This window comes from Theropithecus gelada, chromosome 20, assembly GCF_003255815.1.
Source record: "Theropithecus gelada isolate Dixy chromosome 20, Tgel_1.0, whole genome shotgun sequence".
NCBI lineage: Eukaryota > Metazoa > Chordata > Mammalia > Primates > Cercopithecidae > Theropithecus > Theropithecus gelada.
Window position 1 is genome coordinate 26771771 of NC_037688.1, and position 17277 is coordinate 26789047.

Genomic DNA, 17277 nt, shown 5'->3' on the forward strand with positions numbered 1-17277 from the left:
AAAGATAAAGAGAAGGAAGGAAGGAAAGAAAGAAAGGAAAGAAAAAGAAAGAAAAGGAAAAGAAAGGAAAGAAGGAAGGAAGAAAGAGAGTGAGAAAAAGAAAGAAAAAGAAAGAAAGAAAGAAAAGGCCGGGCACGGTGGCTCAAGCCTGTAATCCCAGCACTTTGGGAGGCTGAGACGGGCGGATCACGAGGTCAGGAGATCGAGACCATCCTGGCTAACACGGTGAAACCCCGTCTCTACTAAAAAATACAAAAAACTAGCCGGGCGCGGTGACGGGCGCCTGTAGTCCCAGCTACTCGGGAGGCTGAGGCAGGAGAATGGCGTGAACCCGGGAGGCGGAGCTTGCAGTGAGCTGAGATCTGGCCACTGCACTCCAGCCTGGGCGACAGAGCCAGACTCCGTCTCAAAAAAAAAAAAAAAAAAAAAAAAAAAGAAAGAAAAGAAAGAAAAGAGGAAAATGTTTCTTTCAGTGCCACATAGATTCCAGAAAAAAATTGACCCTTTCCTTAAATAACATATATCTTTGCTTTGTGTATGTACTCTCTTCTTCCCTTAAGATATAGTAACTTCTGAATGTCAGTTGTTTTGCACATGAAGATAAACTAACATTCTGTGGAGGCAGAAACTCTATCTTATGTTGATTTTGCATTAGTTAGTAAATATGTAAACAAAACAATCTGAGTGTAGAGTGAAATTCTAAGATACAAACCTGACATATACCTCAAATCTTCATTTACTTGGAGCATAATGGTGGGAACAATAACAAATCTGTGGACTTACAGTGTCAAATAACAATGTTATTTAGGTTCTATGAAAATGGTTAGTTGGTTGATTGGTTGGTTGGATAATGAAGTGAGGGAGTGAATGGTTAAGTAATAAATACTCTGCCTTGTTCTAAAAAGGATTTAAGCCAGGCATGGTGGCTCAAGCCTGTAATCCCAGCACTTTGGGAGGCCGAGGTGGGTGGATCACTTGAGGTCAGCAGTTCGAGACTAGCCTGGCCAGCATGGTGAAACCCTGTCTCTACTAAAAAAAAAAAAAAAAAAAAAAAAAGCCAGGCATGGTAGTGAGCGCCTGTAATCCCAGCTACTCAGGAGGCTGAGGCAGGAGAATCGAGCTTGAACCCAGGAGGCAGAGGTTGCAGTGAGCCAAGATTGCGCCATTGCAATCCAGCCTAGGCAGCAGAGCGAGACTCTGTCTCCAAAAAGAAAAGAAAAAAATAAAAAGGATTTTTTTTCTTTTGAGATGGAGTCTCGCTCTGTTGCCCAAGCTGGAGAGCAGTGGCTTGATCTCGGCTCACTGCAACCTCTGCCTCCTGGGTTTAGGCGATTCTCTGCCTCAGCCTCCCAAGTAGCTGGGACTACAGGTGCACACCACCGTGCCCAGCTAATTTTTGTATTTTTAGTAGAGACGGGGTTTTGCCATGTTGGCCAATAAAAAGGATTTAAGATCTTTAAAGTATTCACATTTTCAAGGACTCCTGAAGCATCATCTGATAATTTCTCCAGTGTTTTCTTTTTTTTTTTTTTTTTGAGACGGAGTCTCGCTCTGTCGCCCAGGCTGGAGTGCAGTGGCCGGATCTCAGCTCACTGCAAGCTCCGCCTCCCGGGCTTATGCCATTCTCCTGCCTCAGCCTCCCGAGTAGCTGGGACTACAGGCGCCCGCCACCTCGCCCGGCTAGTTTTTTGTATTTTTTAGTGGAGACGGGGTTTCACCATGTTAGCCCATGTTAGGATGGTCTCGATCTCCTGACCTCGCGATCCGCCCGTCTCGGCCTCCCAAAGTGCTGGGATTACAGGCTTGAGCCACCGCGCCCGGCCCCTCTCCAGTGTTTTCAAACAGAAAACTGTTATCATTGATTCTTACTTTTCGTTGATTGCACATACACCTTTTGGGTGGCAGTGGGTGAGGGGGGTGCTTTCTAGTGAAGACCAGAAAACCTGCTAGACAAATTCTAAATGAGCTGTAACACTCATGCACCTTTCTTAGTAGTAAGGCATATGACATCATTTGGACAAAACTTCCATGGAGAATAAAATGTTATATAATTTTCACTTCTACTTTCCAGAAGAAATCCCTTTCTTTCCATTGTCTCCCTGATCCCTTCCAGATCTATGGTGCACTTGCATACTGGCCGGCCACTTTAGATCATGTAGTTAAGAACAGCCTTATCTTTTCAAGGGAGACTGTGTAGGGTATTGGGTAAGAGTGTGGGCTCTGATCTCAGTTTCTTGAGTTCACATCTTACTATCTTCCAGTTTGTGACCTTGGGCATGTTACTTAACCGTTCTGTTTCCACCTGTTTAAAATGTAGATAATAATAGTCATTATATCACAGGGATATGAATGTGTGTGTGTGTTTTATCTTAAAAAAGAACCTGTATATGATAAGTGTTCAATAAATGTTAGGTATGATTATTCAACAAATGGTATTGAGTGCGGGACCCAGGCAATGTACTGATTACACCATGAGCAAGATTTGATCCCTGCCCCTTTTTCTCAGAATATGTTTCCTGGTGCTCAGGTCATATTGACATTTGCTATGTTAATGTGGGTTTGACATTTTTTACTTCATTTTGTAGTTGAAGTCAAGTGATTTTGCTGTTCTGAAGCAGTTGCTGCCTCTGTTGGAGAAGATATCCAACACATACCCTGATCCTGTCATCCAAGAACTCGCTGTTGATCTCCGCATCACCATCTCTACCCATGGAGCCTTTGCCACTGAGGCCATCAGCATGGCTGCGCAAAGTACACTGAACAGAAAAGATCCGGAAGGGAAAATAGAAGAGCAGCAACAAACTAGTCGTGAAAGACCCGCTGATGTAGCTCATAGCCACCTTGAACAACAGCAGAGCCATGAGATAGCCCCCCAGACAGGCCTGCAGTCAAATGCTCCAATCATTCCTCAAGGAGTCAATGAGCCCAGCACTACTACAAGCCAGAAATCTGGAAGCATAACCACAGAACAGCTCCAAGAGGTTCTTTTATCAACTTATGACCCTCAAATTCCAACACGGGCTGCTGCCCTGCGTACTCTTTCCCGCTGGATAGAGCAGAGAGAAGCAAAAGCCCTTGAGATGCAAGAGAAGCTTCTCAAGGTGAGTAGAACACACTGTAAAGACACATGGGCTGCGGGTGGGGCAGCCGTCGGGGAGCGTTGATTCAACTCAAGTATTTTTGGAGCCTGGACTATGTGTCAAGCACTGTTCTGGGCCACCCTCCAGAAATTTGTGAATTTTGTGAGGAGGCAACACTTAGATGCAGGAAAGACTTATTTAGACACAGGAAAGACTTAAACTCCTCAACTGAATATGAACGAAGTGCCAATTTTTTTTTTTTTGAGATGGAGTCTCGTTCTGTCCCCGAGGCTGAAGTACAGTGGCACAATCTCGGCTCACTCCCGGGTTCACACCATTCTCCTGCCTCAGCCTGCTGAGTAGCTGGGATTACAGGCATCTGCCATCACGCCCGGCTAATTTTTTGTATTTTTAGTAGAGACGAGGTTTCACCATGTTAGCCAGAATGGTCTCGATCTCCTGACCTTGTGATCTGCCCGCCTCGGCCTCCCAAAGTGGTGGGATTACAGGCGTGAGCCACCGCGCCTGGCCTTCAAAATTTTTGCATGAAAGAAATGCCGTGGGCAATCAGGAAAAAGAGAAAGTTGAAATCTTGTGGAGGATGTGGGTCTTATGTGGCCATAATGAACTGGTAAAGTTTGAGCAGATGAAAGAGGGGTGCGAGAGCATGAGCAAATTCCCAGAGATGGGAAAGTATCTTTTGTGGTAAATAAGTCTGCTTCAACACTGTGACTCAGCCCAGAGAAGCCACCTGTTTTCCCTGGGCATCTTTAGTGGGGCATTGGGCAAAACTGGGTCTCCTCCCCTCTTCTCTCCCTCCCTCGTGGTGAAATAGCTGGGTTTTTTTGTTTTGTTTTGTTCTGTTTTTTGAGACAGGGTCTCACTCTGTCACCCAGGTTGGAGTGCAGTGGTGCGATCTCAGCTCACTGCAACTTCCACCTCTTGGGTTCAAGTGATTCTTCTGCCTCAGCCTCCCATGTAGCTGGGATTACAGGTGCCCACCACCACACCCAGCTAATTTTTGTACTTTTAGTTGAGATGGGGTTTCACCATATTGGCCAGGCTGGTGTTGAACTCCTCACGTCAAGTGATTCACCCGCCTCTGCATCCCAAAGTGCTGGGATTACAGGTGTGAGCCACCACACCCAGCTTTAAAATATCCTTTTATACACCTGTTTGAAGGTGAATGCAATGAACATCTTGGAATTTTGTTTTAGCTTTATTAAACCTTCTTCTGCTGTACATAATTGGTCACCAAGTCCTGTCAATTATTTTTTCCAAGAGGTCTTTCAAATGTGTTTTATCCTCTTTATTTCCATGGCCATTACCCTAAATTAAACTTCCCTTGCTTACTCCATAAAAGATTCCCTACCTTCTGGCTGTCTTCCTAACTGGGGTAAGTTTAGGCTGTCCCTACATACTTCAGATGTGGAGACCAGCAGCCTCAAGTTGATGTCAAGAATTACTGTGCCAGCGAAGAACACAGCATTATATATGGAGCAGACACTTCCGTCTCCCTTTCTCTGGCTCTCATGTTGGGGCCTAAACCTAACATATCATGTAGTATCTTCCAGATAAGCTGTACTCACTGCAGTTGATACCCCTGATAGGTTCCTAAATTGTAAGATATTTTGAGAGTAATTTGTTACTAATGTCAATTAAAGTGCTGAAATTTACAAGATTTTCAAAAATAAATTAGAACAGATTCAAAGTTATCTCAATAATAACATCTCTATCTCACTTGCACTTCCATATGCTTTGTGAGTGCAAGAGAAAAGGATCAAATTACAGCAAATGTGCCATCCCTTGCACATAACCCCAAACCTTGTCTCTTGTGTGTCACAGCCCATAGTCTGTCATGCCATATGTGAGAATGTTATTCACCATGGCTGTCATGGAAAAATGTTGAGGATTGTTCTTCCATTGCTTTCCAGGACTACTGCTGGAAGAATACAAGTATCTCCCCCAATCTCTATCCTTTTTTTAACGGTTATAAAAATGAGACTTTAAGCATATATGCCATTTCCCCCACAAAACTCTGTCAGACGAGTTTCTAGCTAAGAAAAACAAGAAGGAAAGCGTTTACTCCTTTGAGCTGCTGATAAGGGAACTCTTCAATCTTCCTTATTCTTTGTAAATTTTATCACTGCTGTATTTTGTGGTTCCAGATATTCTTGGAAAACATGGAACATGAAGACACTTTTGTATATCTATCTGCAATTCAGGGTAAGTCAGTCCTGGTTAAAGGACTTTGAGTCTGTGGACCAAAGACTGTGTCATGTTTATTTGCACAAAATCCCTAAAGTCCTAGGGCCATGAGACTACAGGTCATTTTATCCATCTTCCTGCCTCCTAGCTAGGACACTTTCAGTCATAATAATAATATTCCTGGAGGGTTTCCAAAGGGTCTCTATAGAGTTTCAGTGTCTCATAATGATGAGGAAGTTTTTATTAATGTTTATTTATTCTATAGATTAAATCGTATTTCCTCTAATTCAAGGAGGTAAAGAATGACTCATGCATGAATTCTTATCACATTAACCTTTTTTTTTTTTTTTGAGACGGAGTCTGGCTCTGTCGCCCAGGCTGGAGTGCAGTGGCCGGATCTCAGCTCACTGCAAGCTCCGCCTCCCGGGTTCACGCCATTCTCCTGCCTCAGCCTCCCGAGTAGCTGGGACTACAGGCGCCCGCCACCTCGCCCGGCTAGTTTTTTGTATTTTTTAGTAGAGACGGGGTTTCACCGGGTTAGCCAGGATGGTCTCGATCTCCTGACCTTGTGATCCGCCCGTCTCGGCCTCCCAAAGTGCTGGGATTACAGGCTTGAGCCACCGCGCCCGGCCCTACATTAACCTTTTATGTTAGTCGGCTACTGTCTTGTCTTTTCTTTTTTTTTCTTTTTTTTTCTTTTTTTTTTTGAGACAGAGTCTTGCTCTGTCACCCAGGCTGAAGTGCGGTGGCGTGATCTTGGCTCACTGCAACCTCTGCCTCCCAGGTTCAAGTGATTCTCCTGCCTCAGCCTCCCAAGTAGCTAGGATTACAGGCACCCGCTACCACGCCCAGCTAATTTTTTATATTTTTAGTAGAGACAAAGTTTCACCATGTTAGTCAGGCTGGTCTCGAACTCCTGACCTCCAGTGATCCACCCACCTTGGCCTTCCAAAGTGCTGGGATTATAGGCATGAGCCACCACGCCCAGCCTCAACTCCTGTCTGTATGCACCTTTGCTCTCTCATTAAGCTAAAAGAACTCAGGGTATTAAATATTTTCTCATCAAAACATTTTTTGCAGTAACTTTATTTCTCTTTTTATGATTCTTTGTTGTTCTCCACATCCCCTTTAACTTGTGGGCTCCAAATCTAGAGAGGATGTAGAGAATAAGGCACCCTTCCCAAAAGGTCCAGAAGCAGACATGGTGAGGTCAGACTTAACTCGGTTTCCCTTGGCTCCGTCAGTGAGATACAGTCGGCAGACCACCTGGGTGGGCCACCCCATTACCGTGCATTGGCAAATTACTTAATCCCTGTGGGCTTCAATTTTTTATCTATGAAAAGGGGACTAAATAGGAATGTGAAATGGTACTGCCACTTTGGAAAACAGTCTGGCAGTTCCTCAAAAAGATAAACATAGAGTTACTACTTGGCCCAGCAATTCCACTCCCAGGAATATACCCGATAAATGAAAACATATGTCTGCACAAAACCTTGTATGTGAATGTTCACAGCAGTATTATTCACAATAGCCAAGAGTGGAAATAGCTCAAACAGCCATCAGTTGATGAATGGATAAACGAAATGTGGTATGTACATGCAATGGAATATTGTTGGCTATAAAAATGAAGGACTGATACATGCCACAATATGGATGAACCTTGAAAACATGGTAAGTGAAAGAAACTGGCCACAAAATACTGCATTTTATATGATTCCAGTTATTTGAAATGTCCAGAATAGGCAATTTTTTAGAGACAGAAAATAGATTAGTGCTGTCCTAGGGCTGGGGCAAACGAGAAATAGTTGAGGGTGATAGATAAAGGATACAAGACTTCTTTTGGGGGTGATGAAAATGTTCCAAGATTCATTGTGGTGACAGTTTCACAACTCTGTTGAGTATGCTAGGAAACCATTGAGTTATACACTTTTTTTTTGAGATGGAGTCTCACTCTGTCGCCCAGGCTGGAGTGCAGTGGCGCAATCTCGGCTCACTGCAACTTCTGCCTCCCAGGTTCAAGCAATTCTTGTGTCTCAGTCACCTGAGTACAGGTGTCAGCCACCACGCCCAGCCGAGTTAGGAGCTTTAAATGGGTTAATTGTATGGTATATGAGTTATATAGCTCAATTAAACTGTTATCAAAAAAATAAAATAATGTTTTTTTTTTTTTTTTTGAGATGGAGTTTCACTCTTGTTGCCCAGGCTGGAGTGCAATGGTGCAACCTCGGCTCACACAACCTCCGCCTCTGGGGTTCAAGTGATTCTTCTGCCTCAGCCTCCCAAGTAGCTGGGATTACAGGCGTGAGCCACCACACCTGGCTAATTTTGTATTTTTAGTAGAGACGGGGGTTTCTCCATGTTGGTCAGGCTGGTCTCGAACGCCTGACCTCAGGTGATCCACCCGCCTCGCCCTCTTAAAGTCCTGAGATTATAGGCAGGAGCCACCGTGCCTGGCCAAAATAAAATCAAATTTAGTAAAAGCGGAGAGGGCTAAAATTGTCAGCACCTAAGGAAATATGATGACTAAATGTAATGTGATAGATGGGATTCTGAAATAGAAAAAGAATACTAGGGCCGGGCGCAGTGGCTCACACCAGTAATCCTAGCACTTTGGGAGTACAAAGCAAACAGATCACTTGAGGTCAGGAGTTTGCGACCAGCCTGGCCAACATGGTGAAACCCCATCTCTACAAAAAAACACCAAAAAAAGTTAACCAGGTGTGGTGGTAGACACCTGTAATCCCAGCTACTTGGGAGGCTGAGGCACGAGAATTGCCTGAACCCAGGAGACCGAGGTTGCAGTGAGCCGAGATCACGCCACTGCACTCCAACCTGGGCAACAGAGTGAGACTCTGTCTCAAAAAAAAGAAAAAAAAAAGGACATTAGGGGAAAACTAAGGAAATTTGAATAAATTATAAACTTCAGTTGATAAAGTGTCAATATTAGTTCATAAGATGACTATTCTATCATAAAATGTTTATTAATAAAAGGGGGTTTAATATTAGGATTAAATGAGTTAATTCCTTGCAACTGCTTGGCACACAGTGTTCAACATGTGTTAGCTATTAATACTTTAGTGTTGTTATCATCGTCAGAATCTTCACTATTACATCTACTGTTGGATGACTAGGTAATAATGTGGTGATCTCTGTAACTTCTCAGATCTGAAGCTTGAGTAGGCCGATTCTGTCAGTTGTTGATATTTCACTAACTACCCTGTGGCTCACACCTATAATCCCAACACTTTGGGAGGCCGAGGTGGGTAGATCACCTGAGGTCAGGAGTTTGAGACCAGCCTGATCAACATGGCGAAACCCTGTCCCTACTAAAAATACAAAAATTAGCCAGGCATGGTGGTGTATGCCTATAGTCGCAGTTACTTGGGAGGCTGAAGCAGAATTGTTTGAACCCAGGAGACAGGGGTTGCAGTGAGCCGAGATCGCACCACTGCACTCCAGCTTGGGCAGCAGAGCAAGACTTCTTCTCAGAAAACAACAACAACAACAAACTACCTTGACACTCAGTAACCTGAAACACCAATCATTTATTATCACTCACGCATCTGTAGACCCGCTGAAGTTTCAGCAGGGCTCGGCTGGGCGGCTGGCCCCTCCCTGCAGGTCTCAGACCAGCTGTGGTAGCTGTGCTTCATGTGTTCCTGATCATCCCTGAACCAGTGGCTTACCGGGGTTTGTTCTGCTCATGGTGAGAACCATGAAGTGTCAAAGAGAAACCATAAGTTCCAGAGGCTCCTCAGGCCTGACTCGGAGCAGACATCCTATCATTCTGCCTTTTTCTGTTGGCTAAAGCAAGTCATGAGGCCCAACCCAAAAGTTGAGGGATAGAGAAACATATGCTATCCCTTTAGTGGGACACACTTTCAAGTCACATAGCAACGGGCATTGATGCAGTAACACCATTCTTCACGTTGATGTGTTCTGTTTACCTTCCAGAGGCAAGGTTGTCAGTGAGCACAAAGGTAACTGCAGGTTTTTACTGGCTAGTTCTTTCAGGGTATAATGTGGATATGATCTATACAGACTTAGTACTTGAAGCTTGAGAGAGCATGCAGAGGGGAAATCATATAGTGAAGAAGGCGTGAGCCTTGGAGTTCTGGAATTTCTTTTCTTAATTTTCTTTTTTTTTTTTTTTTAGAGACAGAGTCTTGCTCTGTCACTCAGGGTGGAGTATAGTGGCATGATCATGGTTTATTGTTACGTCTAACTCCGGGGCTCAAGCAATCCTACCACCTCTGCCTCCTGATTAACTGGGACTACAGATGCGTGCCAACACACATCAGGCTAATTTTTTAAAAAACATTTTGTAGAGATGGGGGTCTCACTATGTTGCCCAGGCTTAAACTCCTAGACTCAAACAATCCTCTTATTTCAGCCTCCCAAAGTGCTGGGATTACAGGCATGAGCCACTGTGCCCAGCCAAATTCTTTCTTTATTCAACAAACATATATTGTATATCTCCTATATACAAAACACTTTAGATTAACTGCAAGTTGTAATTAGGTTCAAAAGCAAAAAGAGAATTTTTCAAAGGAGACAAAATGACCACCCAAAGTGGTAAAAGACAATTAGGTGAGAATGAAAGCCCTAAGAGTAACAGGTTTCAAGAGAGAAAGTAATTACCGGCAGCTGAGAGGCCAAAGAGGGCAGGAATTGAGATAGACCTGGGGGTCCCGGAGATCACATGACCATAAGTTGTGCTTATGGAAGTCAGATAAATCAAAGAAGCAAGAACCTAAAGTGCTTATAATTCAGAAGTCTCAGAACACATGTCATCCTGTACTTTTCCGAAGAAACTGTACTACTGTCAAGGAGATGTTTTCATTGATTTTTTTTTTTTAAGACTGGATTTTTGGGAATGGGTGGCATGTCATTCTAATGTGGCCACCTTGCTGTTTGGAATAAGCATCTTAGTTGATTAACCCACTGAGCTCATTAGCCTCTAGGGCCTGCTATCAGAATCACAGCTGTTGGCGTTGTGTTTGTTTTTAGTAATTTTGATTGGTGTGCAAATCAGTTAGTAGCTAATTTGGTGATGAAGAATGTGAGGGGTAGAGGCGTAATTTCTGTTCTCAGCTCCCCAAGATGATGGACAAGTTTGAACTAATTGATGTTTTTGGTTCTTGTAATATGCACTTAAAAGCCAAGGCTTTAGGTGAGTTTCCCATTAAGAAAGAAAATAGCTGAATTTTCCCACCTGCATTGCCAATGTAGTTTGCCTGGGCCTGAAGCACTACAGGAACAAAGCCATTCTGGGCTCCCAGACAGACAAGACCAGCCCTCTTGTCGTGTAGTACAGGGTGGGAAGTGCCTGGTTGTGCTCTGAGTAGCATTCAGTTGTGGGGACTATGTATTTTTAAAGTTTTCCTTTTCTGAGCTGCCTAAATGGCTCCATGTGGAAATTATAGTATACTTTTTGCTTAATTTATTGATATTTTATATTTCTTTTATAAATTCTTACCAACTTTACAGTCTAGGTGGAGAGCAGAAGAGAATAAAATACAGCAATTCATTTAACAGCTATATATTGATTCCGGACTTAGAAATTTCTAAATCTATATTATCTATCACAGCAATCTGAGAACTAAATACCCTAGGAGTTAAATATAATTTTAGGAAAAACTGTGTGTATCTCTGTTTATTCTTACTGGGAAGCAGTGGTTGACTTAGTCATTCTAGCAGCTTCTCCCAGATACTCAATAACAGCTTCTTCAGAATTATGTATAAAGTCGCTGAGTTCCGGTTACCCTACAGAGTTTACAGAGAGAGAACTTAATCTTACACAGACGAAGATAAATGTCTCCCCTTTTGTATTCCTTGTATATTCTTTCTTCACTGTTTTTATCATCATTGTTATGCAAGTAATACATTCTCAATGTTTTTAAAAAATTTCAACAAGAATGAAGTATATAAGGTGAAAGGCAGAAGCCTTTCTCTTTTCCAAAATGGGAGTTAGAATATGTCCTTGAAGTCTGGGCTCAGTGACTGATGCCTGTAATCCCAACACTTTGGGAGGCTGAGGTGGCAGGATTGCTTGAGCCCCAGAGTTCGAGACCAGCCTAGGCAACATTGTGGGACCTTGTCTCCACACACACAAAAATAAAATTTAGCTAGGTGTGTTCGTGTGCACGTGTAGTCCCAACTATTTAGGAGGCTTAGGTGGGAGGATCACTTGAGCCCAGGAGGTTGAGGCTGCAGTGAGTCATGATTGCACCACTGCACTCCATCCTAGGTGACAGAGTGACACTTCATCTCAAAAAGAAAATAAAAAAAGGATACATCCTTGAGATTCCCATAGTGTACATTAGATGTTTGGGCATTTTTTCACATTTTAGTTTTGAAATGGATGTTCAATAATGAATATGATAAATAAGTGATATTTTTCAATAAGACATTATAGCCAGAGACGGAGTTTCTTTCTTGTTACCCAGGCTGGAGTGCAATGGTGCGATCTCGGCTCACTGCAACCTCCACCTCCTGGGTTCAAGCAATTCTCCTGCCCCAGCCTCCCAAGTAGCTGGGACTACAGGTGCCCACCACCATGTTCTGCTAATTTTTTTGTAATTTTAGTAGACACGAGGTTTCACCATGTTGGCCAGGTTGGTCTCAAACTTCTGACCTCAGGTGATCTGCCCGCCTCAGACTCCTGAAGTTCTGGGATTATAGGCGTGAGCCACCACGCCCTGCCTATAGCCAGATTATTTCTATACTGTAGATCTGTTCATATGTCCTCTCAGTCACTTTCAATTATTTAAAGGGTATTTTGAAAGCAACAGATGCATTTTGGGGACCCAAGTGGTCCCTCTCAGTGTCAAAAGGATCTTTGGATAAAACTACCAGCCTTCTTTTAAAAGAAAAAAAAAAAAAAAAAAAACTGGGCTCTGGGCCAACCATGGGAGGTGAAAGCATGCCAATGTGTAGAGTGAAGAGATCTAGCCATCTTGACGTGCCCAAACAAATCACACTAGCTCTTCCACCCTCTTCCTTTCAGAGAAGAGCTTTCGTTTCTGGCAAAAGAGCTGAGCAGAGGGAAGGCAAAAGCCCGGAAGGGGGAAGGTAGATACAAGATGAAATTGTTTTCACAGAGTTTCAAATTGAGCAGGATTACAAGTCTTAACTTGTCAGGAACTGAATCTCTATCTCATTCTCAGATTTCTACCTCAAATAAAATAAGTTGAGAAACCATTAACTGAAAATAATTCTGTCCCTTGAAGGATCATCTAATTGGACCTGGCATGGAAATTTGGAATGCAGTCCTGCGAAGTTTATCATCTCCATTTATGTCCTGGAAAAGGGAAGATTTCTTTTATATCCTGACCTGGTTTCTGTACCACTTAATTAACAAATAAGCATTCAGAGAAAGTCTCTCCTGTATGCTCTCTCAGTAAATTCTCTAAGTAGTTCTGGGAAGTAGACATTATCTCCATTTTTAAAACTTCTTATTTGAGATGTAATTTACATACCTAAAATTCACCCAATTAAAACGTGCAAGTCAATGGTTTCTAGTGTATTTAAAGAGTTGTGCAACCATCACCACTATCTAATTTTAAAACATTTTTAGCATTTCATACCCATCAAAAGTCACTTTCCCTTGCTCACTCCCCCCAACCCCTGGCAACCACTGATCTACTTTTTAATTTCTGGATTCGCATATGCTGGACATTTCATATAAATGGAATTATACAATATGCGATCTTTTTTGTCTGGCTCCTTTCACTTTAGCGTAAAGTTTTTGAGGTTTGAGGTTTCCTTTTTATGACTTCATTCGTTTTTATGACTGACTAATACTCCATGGTATTGCTTAGCCATGTTTGATTTATCCGGCTCATTAATTGGTGGACAATTGGGTTGTTTCCACCTTTTGGCTATTATGATGAGATTGGGCACGTTCCGGGTGCTATTGCCGTAGACTTGGCTATTATGAATAGTGTTGTTAGGAACATTTGTGTACAAGTTTTTGTGTGAACATATGCTTTCATTTCCCCTGGGTATATACATATACCTAGGAGTGGAATTGCTGAGTCATATAGTAAGCCTATGTTTAGCCTTTTGAGGAACTGCTGAACTATTTTCCAAAGCAGATATACCATTTTACCTCCTTACCAGCAATGTATGAGTGTTCCGATTTTTCCACAGCTTTGCCAATACTTGTTATGGTCTGTTTTTTTGGTCAAAGCTGTCGAGGTAAAATAAAATATAAAGGTGAATCTCTGTATTTAAAAACATCTTATTTGAGAAGCAGGAATTGTAATTTGGTGCATACACGCAGACCTAGTGGTCTTCCATATGTCTGAAGAACACTGAGAAGGTTGGCGGTTTTGTAAACAGAAGAATTGTTACATATCGTTCTGGAGAAAGATCATTGGGACTAGTAAAGTTTTGGAGATCTGGCAAGCTCTGATTAATGAGTGCCAGCAGTGGGTAAAATAAGTCTTAGAGTCACAGTAGGTTTGTTTCAGTAGCGATTTGGTAAAACTGGCTTTAGGCTACAACAGGCAGTTTCAAAAGCCAGGCCTGCAGGGAATTATATTTTTGCAGCAATGTTATGTGCCCTGTGTTTTTTTTCCCCTGGTCTCTCAACTCCTTTTTAGTTGGATATGACAGGCATGACCCAATTCTTATGATTCAGTCTCACATTTTCCCCTTTTGATTGAGATCTCTTTTTAAAAGCCTTGCCGATTAACTACTTATAAGTTAGCTTAGTTGTCCCTTGGAGCTAGGATGGACCTGTTCTTGTTATCTCTGTCCCACATCAGCAGGGAAGTATGGGGGCTTATGTCAGGGACCTGGGGCCACATTTGAGTAGCAGAGTCCAGAAGGAAGAGTGTTCCTAGGGTACATTGTTCTAGAGTCAATTATCAAGTTCTATCTTAACAGTTCTATAAGCATTAGCAATCATCTCGGAGGACTGGGTTAACATTATTTTGTTGGGAGAGCTGGCATTATAAAGATTAAACAATCAGTAAGAGCAAAGCTGGCCAGTCATGGTGGCTCACACCTGTAACCCCAACACTTTGGGAGGCTGAGGCAGGAGGGTCTCTTGAGCCCAGGAGGTCAAGGCTGCAGTGAGTTATGATCATACCACTGCATTCCAGCCTGGGTGACAGAATGAGACCCTGTCTCAAAAAACAAACAAACAACAACAAAAAAAAGTAACAACAACAAAAAAGCTTAAAAGTTATAATATAAAAAATAACAACAATATAATAAATTTAGTTTGTAAAATGCTTTTGAACTAAGAGTCCAAGACTAAGGGCAACAAACTAAACAAATTAAAAGACCATAGTGGTTAGCCAGGCGTGGTGGCGGGCGCCTGTAATCCCAGCTACTCGGGAGGCTAAGGTAGGAGAATCGCTTGAACCCGGGAGGCGGAAGTTGCAGTGAGCCAAGATAGCACCATTGCACTCCAGCCTGGGAGACAAGAGTAAGACTTCGTCTCAAAAACAAAAACCATAGTGGAAACTGGGTGAGACCTGTAGTTGTCATTAAGTAGTATGTTGTTATGACTTGCTTGAATTAAACAGAAAATTGCCAACTTTAGAAAAGGGACCACCAGCAAATTTGAACAGTACGTTGTGTAAGGGATATTGTCTAAGTTTTCCGCTAGGTGGACTAAAAGGATTTTTTTTTCTTTTTTTTTTTGCCATAAAGTGTGGATATTTTATTCTAGGAAACGGAAAAAACAAAACAAAACAGGGAACACATTTTTCCACATACCATTCCAATTTAACTGACATTAATTCAGAAAAGCTAGAGCAGATATGCATGCGCATATGTATAAATATGTATATGTATATACACACACGTACATATTTTCGGATTTTAATTTCATTGGTGTTCATATCTTGATTACATGATTTTTAAAATAATTATTTGCAACTTCACACATCTCATAGTTGTCTATGCAGTCTCTCTTTGCAGTCTGCTTCAGTTTCTAGTGTGTTGTACATATCTACATCTCCTGGGTGGGACTGCCTATGATTCATGAGCTTGAGGTCAGGCATAAACTGTGTAGCACCTGAGCTGGATTCTGATTTAGTCTGACTACAGGGATTTTTAAAAATATATAATTAATTTCCCTTCCTCCCTCCATTCCTCCCTTCCTTCCTTCTTTGCTTCCTTCTTTCTTTCCTTTGTTTCCTTTTCTCTCTCCCTTCCTTCCTTCCTTCCTTCTTTTTCTTCTTTCTTTTCTTTCTTTCCTTTCTTTTTCTTTTCTTTTCTTTCTTTCTTCTCTTCTCTTTTCGTTTTTCTTTTCTTTTCTTGACAGGGTCTCACTGTGTCGCCAAGGCTAGTCTCAAACTCCTGGGCTCAAACTACCCCCCACGTCAGCCTCCCAAAGTGTTGGGATTACAGACATGAGCCACCACGCCTAATCCTAAAAGGATTTTTTAGGTCAGGTTTTGTCAGGTTATCACTAACAGTTATTGACTGTGAAATTTTCATTACAGCATCTTATCAAATGAAAAGAAGAGCATTAAGGGAAGTACAGGTCTCATGATGATGTGGAGTTTTGTTTTGACATCTTAGGAAAAGCTGTTTGCAGCCTGGACAATGTCCACTTCTCATCCTGGTTTGTAGTTTGAATGTCACTGGTTAGGGCACTGGACCATTTGGTGAACTTTCTATGTGGCCTATACATCAAGCCAACAGGCACAACACTTGTTTATAAAAATTTCTCAAGTTTTAGTTTATAGGGCTTTAGGAACAGAGCAATTCCCGTTTTAGTAATTTTATGGAAGAAACTTGGATTGTAGGAACTTGGGAGATTTTAGGACCTAGACTACTCAAAAATAGATAACAATGACTTGAAAACAATGTACAGAGTTATATTCTAATAATAGGTATATTATAGCTTTCTTTTGGGAACATAATTTATTTTTTACATTGAAAAGTAAAATATTTCCTATTGAAATATAGGAATCTCACATTTAAATGATCTTGCAGCTAGGAAGCCAAACCAAGGCAGACTTTACATTTATTTATAGACTTAAAGTTTCTGGGCCTGCCAGAAAGTGACAGTTTTATTTACTTACTATAAGGCTGGGAACCCTTGAAGTCAGGGATTTTATGTGTATTTTTAAATATGACATTTTAGTCAAAGCCTTGGTAATATAACTAACATTTAAGAACAGAATTTTATTGGGTTTATGTAAATAACCATATTGTCCTAAGAATATTTAGAAATAGTTTTTGAATTTTGGAGGGATTAAGTAAGGAAAAGAAAAAACATGTTTTTATCTTTGTTTACAAAAGTACACTTTATCAACTTGTTGGAAATGATACATAACTTAAAAGAAAAAATTTTTTAAAGGGGGAAACAAAATATTTGCATAAAGTAACAGTTTTAAATAAAAGTCATAAAACATTATTTACTTAATCTCATAATTAACTCCTGTTTGATCTCCATTAGTAGTTTTATGAATCTATCAGGTTTTTTTTTTTTATTAGAGTCTTAGAAATTTGTATTGAGTCTGTTGATTTTAAAGTTATCAGAGCTGGTCATGGTGGCTCAAACCTGTAATCCCAGCACGTTGGGAGGCCGAGGTGGGTGGATCACTTGCGGTCAGGAGTTCAAGACAGCCTGGCCAATATGGTGAAAACCCCATCTCTTCCAAAAAATAAAAAAATTAGCCAGGCACGGTGGTGCATTCCTGTAGTCCAAACTACTCGGGAAGCTGAGGTGGGAGACGCACTTGAACCTGGGAGGTGGAAGCTGCAGTGAGCCAAGATTGCACCACTGCACTCCAGCCTGGGTGACAGAGCAAGACTGTCTCTGAGGGGGGGAAAAAAAAGACAGCTTAGGTTTGATTTTGGGGAAGTTTCTCAAAGATGTTAAAATGCTGAAAACGTTTGATGAAAACAGAATTACAGTTGGGCATAGTGGCATGTGCCTGTAGTTCCAGCCACTTGGGAGGCTGAAGTGGGAGGATTTCTTGAGCCCAGGAGTTTGAGGCCAACCTGGGCAACATAG

At 41.8% G+C, this 17277-nt stretch overlaps 1 protein-coding gene and 1 non-coding gene across 2 annotated transcripts in view; one reads left to right on the forward strand and one right to left on the reverse strand.

Annotated features, from left to right (window-relative positions):
- Positions 1 to 17277, forward strand: part of TANGO6 (transport and golgi organization 6 homolog) — a 264770-nt gene that overhangs the window by 86343 nt on the left and 161150 nt on the right. Inside the window, exons 13-14 of the mRNA XM_025371435.1 lie at positions 2586 to 3101; positions 5249 to 5306. Coding sequence (XP_025227220.1) covers positions 2586 to 3101; positions 5249 to 5306 — 574 coding nt within the window. The remainder of the gene's footprint in view (positions 1 to 2585; positions 3102 to 5248; positions 5307 to 17277) is intronic.
- Positions 1914 to 1977, reverse strand: LOC112614853. The gene has a single exon (XR_003117163.1). It is a non-coding gene; the product is annotated as a U7 small nuclear RNA (small nuclear RNA).